At 41.6% G+C, this 12090-nt stretch overlaps 1 protein-coding gene across 15 annotated transcripts in view; it reads right to left on the reverse strand.

Annotated features, from left to right (window-relative positions):
- The window catches only part of DTNA (dystrobrevin alpha), a 222719-nt gene that overhangs the window by 66910 nt on the left and 143719 nt on the right, over nt 1–12090 (reverse strand). For all 15 annotated transcript variants that reach the window (XM_063394714.1, XM_063394688.1, XM_063394720.1 and 12 more), the window contains one exon: nt 758–971. In XM_063394714.1, coding sequence (XP_063250784.1) covers nt 758–971 — 214 coding nt within the window. The remainder of the gene's footprint in view (nt 1–757; nt 972–12090) is intronic.

Raw genomic sequence — 12090 nt, forward strand, 5'->3', positions numbered from 1 at the left:
ATCCTTATTTTAATTTTTATGGCCAGTGTTTTCTACTGGTGAATTTAAAAAAAAAATAAGCCACAAAGTGACAACACCTGCATCTGTCAGACAACCACTGTTCTGCAGTAACTCAGTTTTCAGGACTGCAAATATTTCAGTACAGGCTGCCAACTACATATTCAGAAACTGTTTAGGTATACACACAATACTTATTAATGTAAGTGGTTTGCTCTATCTCAAACTTGTTCTTTCTGTAACATGAGTCCCATGCAGTAATAAACAACATGAATTTCATCACCTCCAGGTCTTTAATCCTATTTCTGTCATGGTCTCAAAATCACGCTGCACTGGCATGAGCCAGGAAAAAAAATCGCTTACAGCTGCAAGAACTTGCAGGGAAATGAGCTCTTTCAAAATAATGAGCTATTAACCCATGGCACTGCTGCAGAGGCATTGCAGTGGTGTCAGCCACTGGTGTGTCAATAAACAACAGGACAAATTAGAAGCGCATGTGAATTTGTTTCTGTAGATAATTCCTCTTTGATATAAACTGGAACAAGTCTGAGTAGCTGGATGAAAACACAGTTGTGCTGAATCTGGCTCGAAAGAAAGGAAAGCAGAGGCCCTTAATTTAGGTTATCTCCCTAGTTAGCACTATTCACATGCTTGTTATTTGGGACAGAATTGAGCCTGCTCGATTGTTTTCCAGAGCTATTTCTGGAGGAATTAAAATCCTTCCAGCCGTTGGGAGAGGAGGGAAGCGAGGCAGACTTACGGATCAAAGGCCGCCAGCAGGAAGTTGAGCAGCAAGCTGATGGACTGCTCCACGTTGATCTGATGGGTGGTGGGCATCCTCTTGTTGAGCTGGTAGAAGATGGTGGAGATCACGGCCTCCAGGCGGGCCACGTTCAGCTCGATGCTGGGGTCCAGGTTGTTCAGCGCGTTCTCCCGCAAGGCTTCGATCACATTCCAGATGTCCACCAGGTGCACTAGGGGACAGGACAGAAAGGCTCAGCTGGGAAAACGCGCTCCTGAAAGCAACTGAGAAAAAGAGTCACCTCCTCCCACGGGGTGGGGAATAACACAACTGTGTACAACATGCCTCATGAATAATTAAACAAATTAATGCGTCTTCCATCACCAAATATTGAATCTGGTGGAGAAATGAGCAAATAAAATTCAAATCCGTTAATAAGCAAACAATATATTGATATTAGTAGTTGTAATGAGTACAACCTCAGCTTGGGAAATCATTCCTCATTGTATGAAGTATTCAAATAAAAGTCTGTATTTTACAAAAATTACTGAAAGGTAAACATATGCTAATTGTTTTTCTGAACCATGCCTTTATGAATCCCCATTCAGAAATTACTCTTAGATATTAATTTGCATAGCAGATGGGCTTTTCAGAAGATCCTACGAATACTAAGTGCTTATCACATACTGATATTTTGAAAATTCTTTTCAGCAATTTGTATGGAAAGCAAAATATTTTACAGAAACGGAATTGTAATTGAGACAGGGTACATTTAAACAAATAACACATAATGAAGTGATCCGAAAGTCATATTTTATGTCTTCTAAATATATTTGCCAAATGATTTGTTAAATCTCTCTCTTTGATGAAGTCCTGGTCTAAGCTGAATTTGATGGGGCCTGTTTTTACCTACAAGGACAGCCTAAACGACAACCCTGCTCACCCTTCATATTGTACCCAAACAGAAATCTTGTTTGCAGATTTTTGCAGAGCACTGTTATTGTGGCAGTATGATTGGCTTGCTGTGGACTGCCATTTCCAGAAGAGGTGCACTGTGCCAAAAATAAAGAAACTCCTACAGTAATTTAAAACATGGATTTAGTTCAAACCTGAACTCAAAGGTTCATCCCTTTACCTAAAGTATTACCTACTGTCCTACCTAAGCGTCAGTAAAAAAACCCGGAGGCTCAGGGTACAAATTTTCTTTTTTTCACCAGAGAAACTACTGCACAGCATGATGATATGTCTTAGGATGTATCAAAAGCCATCTGTACATGGAAGAAGACCTTTGTTTTTGTACATAAACTTAATTATTATCCTCCTCATATTTTTACTTGATTGGTTTGCAGGTGCTGTCTCAGACTGCAATGTGACATGATGGTCTGAAGGCAGGAAAATGTAAGCTGATAGTAGATGGATGATGAAACCAAATATAGTCATTTTACTTAGTCTAGAATTTCACCCTATGACTGGGTATCCCTTCTGTTGCCTCAGGGATAAATAGCCTCCAACACCATGCTAGTGCATATGTAAGCCCAAAGAGGAAGATACACCATACAGATGAGTGGTGACAGCAGCAGCAACTACTTTAGGGACTAGACGTGGCACTTTTCCACTTCTTCTTGCTGTTCACTAGCAAGTAACTATGAAAACCTACACGATACAGTTCCATTGTGACACTGAAGTATTTATTTTATCTTTGCATTAAAAGGAAACTTCTATAGGCAAACTTGAATGCTGGCAGGTTGCCTTCAAAATGTTATCCTGAATTAAGCTGATGTTTGCACAGCCAGGTTTTAGCAGCGGGGGCTACAGGGGTGGCTGCTGTGAGAAGCTGCCAGAAGCTTCCCTATGTTTGGCAGAGCCAGTGTCAGCCAGCTCCAGGATGGACCCACTGCTGGCAAAGTCTGCACCATCCAGAAATGGTGGTAATGCCTCTGGGATAGCATATTTAGAAGAATCAAAAAAAAGGGTTTTGCACAATTGTGATTACTGCCAAAGAATAGCAGGCTGAGAATATGTGAGAGGAACAGCCCTGTACACATGAAGGTCAGTGGAGAAGAAGAAGAAGGAGGAAGTGCTCCAGGCACCAGAGTTGAGATTTGTCTGCAGCCCATGATGCAGACCACGGTCATGCAGCTGTGCCCCTGCAACACATGGATGTCCAGGAGGATGCAGAGATCTGCCTGCGGACCCTGGAGAAGCCCACACCAGAGCAGGGGGATGCTTAAGAGGAAGCTGTGAACCTGTGGGAGGCCCATGCTGGAGCAGGCTCCTGGCAGGGATCTGCAAATCTATGGAGAGAGGAACCCACAATGGAGCACTGTCCTCATAGGATTTGTGACTCTGTGGGGACCCATGCTGGAGCAGCCTGTCCTTGAAGGACTGCATCCTGTGAAAGAGTGACCTGTGCTGCAGAAGTTTGTGGAAGAATGTTGTCCATAGGATGGAGAAATTCATGAAGAATTGTCTCCTGTGAGAGGAACCCCAGGCTGGAGCAGGGCAAGGACTCCTCTCCCTGAACAGCAGCAGAAACAACCTCTAATGAACTGGCTATAATCCCCCTTCTCTGTCTCCCTGTGCCACTGAGGTAGATAAGGTAGAGCTTGTGAAGGAGGGAGGGTGGGGGCAAGATTTTTTAAGGTCTTATTTTACTTCTCATTATCCTGCTTGATTTTGTTAGTAACAAATTCAATTCATATCTCTAATTAGAATCTGTTTTGCCAGTGATGTTATTTGGTGGGTGATCTCTCTCTGTCCTTATCTCAACCCTTTGTTATATTTTCTCCCCCCTGACCAGCTGCAGAGGGGAGGGATAGAGACACTTTGGTGGGTGTCTGGCATCCAACCAGAGTCAACCCACTACAGCTGGGGGGGTGGAGTACACAACCCCTGAGCTCCTCTGTTTGTTTTCTGGCTGGTGGAAGAGCAACTTCCCAGTAAAAAATCTGGCATAGACCTCAGATCCTTTAAATGCTGTCATTCCCATTCCCACTCAATCACTTTTCTCTGTCACAGAGGTAATCTGGATAAATGGAAGATGAGCTATCTCCAGGAAGACAGCTGGCACATAATAACTGACCCTTTCTGGGCAGCTTCTCCACACAGCTCAGAGGCCAGAGAACGGAGGACGTCACCAGGAAGCAGGCCATTGTCTGGTCCAGGAGAGAAGGGTTAATGAGTATTCCACCACACAAGGCAGCCAAGGAAAGTACCAAAAATACAGAGCAACGTCAGAGATGCAGGAACAGTCTGGACCATGTGCATGTATTTTGTGGCGGTATTAAGAGGGAAGGACAGACAGAAAACAAAAGGTGAAGTGGGATGTTTCCCTCAAGGTCTATGGCCATGCAGGCTGTTGCTGGCCATGGGGGGTGTCTCTGGTCATTCAGACCAAGCAGATGAAGAAGGTGCTTCCACCAGCAGTTTCACCAAGTTGGCTGCTGGTTATGTGTGCAAATCATCAATCATGAACTACAGAAAGATAACAATGTGAGAAATACCAGGCACAGCAAATTGCAGAAGAGTAATACCATATGCAGATGGTTCATCTTGACTTGAGGCTACACTAACAAGAGAGCAATCCAAGAAACAGGACAAACAGGGGTACTAGCACTACAGACCAAGGCAGAAATTACTAGGACAACCTTATTATAAATACTGAATAAGATACCATTGGAGCTGGTGGGAAAAGAATAAACAGGGACAGGCTGTTTATCTGGGAGTGCGGGAGTGTGGTAGCAGAAAAAAGCATGAAGAGTGGAAAAGGGCAGTTTGAAGGGTCACAAATTATGTCATCAGAACTGCTGGGGTACCATTCAAACAGCCTATGCAGGAGTTGTTTTGACCATACATGTTCACTTCTGCAGTCATTAGAAATTGTGATGGTTTTCCTAACCTCGATAAAAGGTTACTCAGGGAGGAAGAATCAGACATCCAGACTCCCTAACAGTGAGAATTTCATGCTGTAATTAAACTTTAATTGCTGTAGGCTAGTAGTGGAAAATTCTTGAATATGGAGGAAAAGAGCTGGCACTATGAATAAGGCTGACATGGAGGTTGGTGTCTTTATTCTTCACATGATTTAGAACTGATAGTGTATGGCTGTCAGATTTTAATGTGGGGGTTTTTTCTGTTTTGTTTTCCTACTGATATTATATTTCTCATAACACAGTCATATCCAGAGTTAGTTTTGATGATGGTCTTGGGAAGCAAAATGTCCAGAGGCTAACAGACATGGGACTAATAACATCAGTATACTAAACACATCTGAGAGAAAATTACTGGTTTTATTGTTAACTCTAACCTGAAAGCCTCATAAGCTCTCCTGACATTCATTGGTATGCCAGAAAGGTAGGGCACAAGACTAAGAAAATGACTTATTGAAGATTACACAGCTGTAAGAGTTCCCTACCCACCATGAAATATTCGTCTCAAGGCACTGCTGTGTGTTTGTGCTATAAATAATTTTTCTTGGGCATTTTTTTTCTCCAGAAACATTTTGGTTCCACTTGAAGCTGAACAAACAACAATCCTACTGCACTATTTTATTTTGCATTTTATTCATTAATTTTATATATATCTAAGAGGATGGAAAGTAGTATTTTGTGGAGGAGGAGATGGAGGATGGACATGAGCCAGACATTTAACAAGAACTACTAATTTTGAAAATACCTGCTCAAATGTCTAGCTCTAAGTCCCGAGGGCATTTTGTTAGGCTGCTGTACAGATGACTGAAATCTCTGACCTTTACTCAAGCCAGTTGTTACAGACAAGACTCATGCAGCTAAATTAAATGTAAAAAACAAAGTGTCTACTGTTGACCAGTGACCAAGGCTCCCTCTCATGTCAGTGAAAAAAAAAAGCACCTTAAAGCATCTGTTGGGAGACAGGTGGGATGAGCAGTGCTTTGAATCTGCCCATATTTATTCACTGATTACAGACAAAGCCAAAAGCAACATGTTTACATAAGACATGTAATCTCAGAGCTGGTAAAGTTAACTGCATTGAATCCCACACTTTCCTCCTTAAACATTAAGAAAAGATGTCTTTCTAGTGTGACTACTACATGACCTAGAATAATTCAGGTTTTATATAAAATATAAAATATGAGTAATGATTACTTCATTAACAGCTACCAGATCCTGTCACAGGCACTACCTTTTACGCTGCATTGCTTGACCTTGTGCAGATTACATTCAGGTGTAATGCCCTACTGATCACCTCAAATTCTATTACTTTTTAAGGTTACTCACACAGTAAGCAAACTTTTACGTACTATATCATGCTGCCAAGTGAAACTGTCAGTATTGGCAAAAGGGAAGTAAAACACAGGACTCTGCAAGCTCCACTCATTTGCACTAATAGAAATTGATGCCTATAGCTAATGTGATCTGTATTCTGTTCAATGGAATAACAGAATGTCAACCTTGCAAACTTTGCATAAGCTTACATTCCTCCTCTTCTCTTCTACCCATTTTCCATAATACCTTCTATGTTCATTTATTTATTTATCCACCCCGAGACTGTTTTAATCTCACTGAAGAAGGCATAGCTCCTTAGTTTGTTTGCACAACACGTAGTGCAATAAACCCCAAATCTGATTTCTACATGCTACATGATGCTAACAAGAAGAGTTTGCAGAGTAACAAAGCAGCATATAAATGCAGGAGAGCTTTCTCTCTCCAAAAATCTGCCTTGAATTCCCTCAAGAGACTAAAACTCCAAAAGTTTGTTTTTAACTTCTAATTGCTGGTGTTGCTTTTGTTGCCTTGCCCACGTTTCCCACTGAAAAGTGAATTATGCCTCAGCATGTGAAAAATGCCCTGTTGGAAACAGATTTGGAAAACTAGAGAAATCTGTCAGCTGTTCCTTCAGTGCCAGCAGATGATCACTATGCAGTAGGAGTAAAAGCTGCTTCTAGCTAGTGCCTGTGTGGTATAAGGCTATCAAAAATCATGAAGCCCAGTCAACATTCATGGACCTTTCAGAAAGGCCTCACACTCTAAACAGCACAGCTACCCAGGCGTAGTTCTCACTCATTTGCCTGATGTCTGAAAAAAAATGTAGACAATCTCCATAAGCAATTGCCAAACTATGTTTCTCTTTAGATTTTCTGTTAAGTGATCTCTGAAGTCACAGCTGAGCTAAAGCTCTGCGTTTTTACATCTTCTATGGCAAACACTGTCTGCTAATTTAACTTCTATGACATTATGTAATATTTAAACAGCATCATAGAAAGTTTCACATTTGAGCATGCTCAGTGACAGAGAGTGATTAGTGAATGTCAGTAAAGTTCAGTGCCCAGACAGAAGTGGGACAATGCAGATGAGGAGCATTACAGATAGCTGCCATTCACTCCACAGCAATCATTACCAAAAAACACCCTTTGAGGAGACCTGGACTGAACTGCAGAGAATGAAGATTAATGCATGAAAATACACTCCAAATAGCAAATGTCATTTCCTCCAGTGGACTCCTTCAACTGTTCAAGCAACATTTGGAGAGTGCCTGTTGCCAGTGCACTGAGACAGAACTGATCAGTCTCTCCCTGCAGGATGCAAGGGGGACGAAGATAGCTGGCTCAGTTTGAAAGGAGTTTTGTATTTTCCTCAAATGAAAAAGTTTTCAGATACCTTCAAGTTTTACATCCTGCTCTTCTGCCTTTACCTGTGTTCAGAATACCTTTTCCATTTACATGTACTACTTTTATAATGAAAGTGAGCAGTTAGTAGTTACAGGGCAGAATTCCATTACCTACAACTCTGTCAACAGGTCAGTTGGTGGAAGAGATTTACTCTGGATACATTTAGAGAAAACACAATTCAGCAATCTCACGTTGCTTATTATACACACATATGTCAGTTTTACTGATCTTGATCCTCCCTCTTTTCTTCAGGCATTTTCTAGGCTCTTCATTCTTCATCTTCAAAAAACCAATGCAGTTTTTATTTATTGTAACTAGTAACTTTAGTTTATTTCCAATAAGTAATCTTCTGTTTGGTAGATACAGTATCTTAACAGGCAAAGTGAGAGAGAAGAAATGGACTACATTTATTTTTTTCAACTCAAAGCAAAGAAATTAATATTTACTTATGCAGTGAAAAATGAATTTTTCTATCCATAATGCAATTCATAATTATGGAAAGGTTCTGAGATATAGATAATCTTGGATATATCACTAATCTCAAAGGAGGCAGATTACTTCAAACATCAGCTGTCAAGAAATGATGTTGCCCTAAGCAAACATAAAAAAGAAAAAAAAATGTAGCGAAGTTTATCTTCTAAGCAGTAAAATAAAAAATTAAAAATTTAAAACTGTCTGTGTGGTTAAGCTTTGTGCTTAAGCTTTCTTACCATTAAATGGATCTACTTACACAAAATTCCTCATCTGCCCTATCATTTCTTTGTATTACACCCTAATCATGAACTTTACGAAGTTATCTCCCCATTTATTACTAAATGAACATGGAAGAGGAGATTACATTTAATCAAATACAGGAAGTGACTAAATCAGAGCTTTATCAATCAATTCAAACTGATTTAACATAGAGTAGGTCTAAGTAAATAGAAGTTAAACATATCCAAGTGATAGCTAGGATCAAAGTTCTTCTTGATGTATTTTTCTTTGCTGGTGAATACAAGAAGAAACTTCTAAAGAAATATTAGTTTAAGTTATTTCCAAAATTTTACTATACATTTAATGAAGATTTTCATCCAGCAGAGCTCTTACACACATGCTTGAGTTTAAGCATGCTTGTACTGTCATTTGAAATCAATGGCACTTGACTGTATGTCAGGTGTTTCAGGTGGATTTCATTAAAAGGGGAAGATGTATGCTTCCTTGTCTAACAATCCTAAAAAGATTATAAAATATGTTAGATGATTCTTCTTTTTTTTCATGAGAATCTATGAACCCATCACAAATTAGGGTATTGGAGCCATTTGTCATCGTCTTTGCTAAGAAGCCCTGGGAAGTCATTCACGTTTTCTGTTTGGATCCCTCTCTCCTGCTGCCAAGCAGGTAACAGAGTCTAGCAGAGTCTAGTCTACACAGTCTGGCACACCCAGACTACTCATGACCCAAATATCTGATATTAACAAGAAATTTCTCACTGTGAGGGTGGTGAAGCACTGGAACAGGTTGCCCAGAGAAGTTGTGGATGACCCATCCCTGGAAAAGTTCAAGGCCAGGATGGGGATGGGTCATCACCGTGGATGGGGATTTGAGTGACCTGGTCTAGAGGAAGGCACCTCTGTCCATGGAAGGGGGTTAGAACTAGATGAACTTTAGAACTTTAAGGTCTCTGTCAACCCAAGACATTTTATGATTCTATGATCCAATGAAAGGGAGTAGAGAACATGGAGCCACACTCTTCTCAGGGATAGGACAGTGAAAGGACTGAAGGAAACAGGTACAAATTAAAATACAGGAAAACATTTAAGCTTAAGAAAAATATTTTCCCTGTGAGGATTTTCAAACAGTGTGATATGGCCCACAAAGGCTGTGGAGTCTCCATCCTTGAAAATAGTCAAACCTGAACAGGACAAAACCCTGAGCAATCTGCTGTAGCTGACGCTGTTCTCTCCAGAAGTCCCTGCCAACTTCATTGATTCTGTGATGTCCCTGTTTGAACATGACCCTGTTCTGCAAAAACACAGCAACTCTTACTGGAGAGGAGTCAGAGTTGCTTCACTGACTTTTCTCTAAAATCATTACTCAAGTAAGCTGTGCTCCAAGGCCCTTCTGTAACACATGTAGCAAATAAAAAACCACAGAACCTACCCCGAGGCCTCTTGAATGTTTGAGAAAGAGTCCTCCACATCCTCAAGAGGTTTTGTGTGAGGAGTACTGCGGACCTTCGCAGCACTGTGCGCACTCAGGTATTCCCTTTAACTTTCCCTTGAAGGCCGAGGCATTTCAGAGACACCATGGTTCCATTTAATCCCCTGTCAGGTGCACGCATTCCTCCTCTTCACCTTTCTGCCTGTGCTGTGACACTGCACAGGCGTGTGGTATGCACTGGCTCAGCAGGAAGCTGGAACAAGGCTATCCACTTCTATCTGCCCATCCCAGTGGTGAGGAGGAGAGCCCGGGTTAGGAATGAAACATTTAGAGCAGCCAACAGAAACAGCTTTTTCCTGAACCAGTGTGCACACAGAGTAAGTCAGCTGCATTTGGACTCACTGGATTCATGCAGATCACCAGCCCCAGTGATGCCACATGGGACAAGTGATGTCCCAACCATCAGGAGCTGGGTTGTCTGTGCATATGCCAGCCAGCTGCACACTACATGCACAGAAGACATTCCTGAGTGGGTGCCAAACCTGGCTGCTGGTTGTTTGGAAATCTGCAGGACACAGAGTGTACAACTGAGGCACTGAAAATTCAGGGAAAGCTTTAAAGGCTTCTCTGTCTGCATACTTGGGCTGGTATCCTATTATATTCGACCTATGTTGCGTCCAGAAAGTAAAATGAGTTATTCTAAAACCTCCTGGGAGTCTGATCACTAAAGAACTTTGGTCAAGTGTTACTAATGAGGAATAATCATTAGGCTAACAATACACTGAAATGTGGTCTTTTCACTTTTAATATCCTACCTGACAAATTCACCAAGGTGTATGAGTGCGTAAAGATCTCCAGTAAAGTTTTTCTTTTATACACTAATTTAATTTACAATAGAAGTTCTTTCTTCCCCTGCTGTCAATTCCTGACCATCTTGTCTTACCTATATTTAACCTAAGACTAAAGGGCTCTCTGTGGGTGGCAAAAGCCATCATCAATCTCTCCAAGGAGCAGCTCTAATGACAATCAATTCTGCAAAAGGGAACAGTGGGTGATCCACCCTGAGCGCTGGGCTGGGAAACTGTTGTCATCTACTTGTCACCCAGACGCTGGCAAAGTGTTTCCTTTTTTTTAAAAATATGATTTGAAATAATTTATTTGAAATGATGAGTGAAGTATGACATATAAAAAACAAAATAATAAAAAATCTAACTCTAGTTACTAACTTAGTATTCTGATGACAACTAGGAAAGAATTAAAACTCTGCCCTGTTGCTAAGAAGTCAACAAGGATGGCATAAATCCATTGATTACAAATAATTTTTTTATTTTAAGAGTTAAATGTATCTATGAATTAAAGACCAAGGTGCAAAGAGCAGACCTATTGCTACATGTATTCCACAGTTAGAAACTTTCTAACCACGCCAAGACTATGGTTTTTCTAGACTCTGTGTCTCTTATTATCCTTGTGATCCCACCACAGAACTATTTTAATGAGAAAGGCTTTGTTTGAGGCTCTGTGTGATCAGGCCTCAGTCTGACTTATTGGTTCCTACAAAAGGTTTCTGCAAGTGGCAGCTTTTAAATGGCCAAAGAACTCGTGAGATAACAAGACTTGGTCAATAGATAAGTATGATACAAAATAACTTTCTCATTTCTCTTTAAAAAAGGTCAGTTTGCTTTACATTTGAGTTCTCAGGCCAGTTTGTAAAATACAGATCTGTTGAACCTGACAGTGAATACAGCAACTGAATCACGGAGACTTTCAAAGAATGTTTCTAGAGGAGAACCAGAAGCCACGCGTGAGCCCTCCTGCTTCGGGGATGAGGTGGAAGTTGGGAAATGCCTGCACACGGGCGGAGGCAGGCCCAGCGTGCGGGGCTGGCACGGCTCGGATGGAGCCGGGACACGGCACAGCTCCCGCGGGGTCCTCGCCACAGGATGGCACTCCTGGGTGTGTTTTCAATGCTGCCGCACGCCTCCAACACTTCAACTCTCTCCTGGCACAGTGTCCATCGGAGGCGAGCATCCCCGCTGCTGTGTCCCGAAAATGGCCTTGTCTCTGGATTTAGTCGAAGCAGGCCCATGTGCGGGGATGTTCGGCTGTGTGCACGTCCCGCACAGGCCACCGCGGGTGACAGGCGAACGATGCCAGACCGTGCCGTGGGAAAGGCAGAATGTCTTCGTGTTGGATGCCCTTATTACAGTGATAACATCTTCTCCAGCAGCATGCTTCTTCAAACGCCAAGTCTGACTTATACCACATCTTTCTTTCATCAGTAATTTCCTTTTTCCCTCTGATACAACCCCTGCCAGCCCCATCCATCCCCCCCTAAAACACTCCCCGTGCCACAGGAGGACTACAGCTTGCTTGGCACGGTTACCAGACAAAAGCAAAGACAGAGTGAATGCAAATGTTAACAAATTGGGTTATTTATGTTTTTTATTAATTCTGAAGCAGTGCACGTTACCAGTTTAAGGTGTTATCCCCAGTCTCATATTAACTGCTGTTTCCTTTAAAAAATAGGTCGTGATGATAAGGGAAAGTGCGATTTAACAGTTCTTTA

The sequence above is a fragment of the Prinia subflava genome, chromosome 1, assembly GCF_021018805.1.
Source record: "Prinia subflava isolate CZ2003 ecotype Zambia chromosome 1, Cam_Psub_1.2, whole genome shotgun sequence".
Lineage (NCBI taxonomy): Eukaryota > Metazoa > Chordata > Aves > Passeriformes > Cisticolidae > Prinia > Prinia subflava.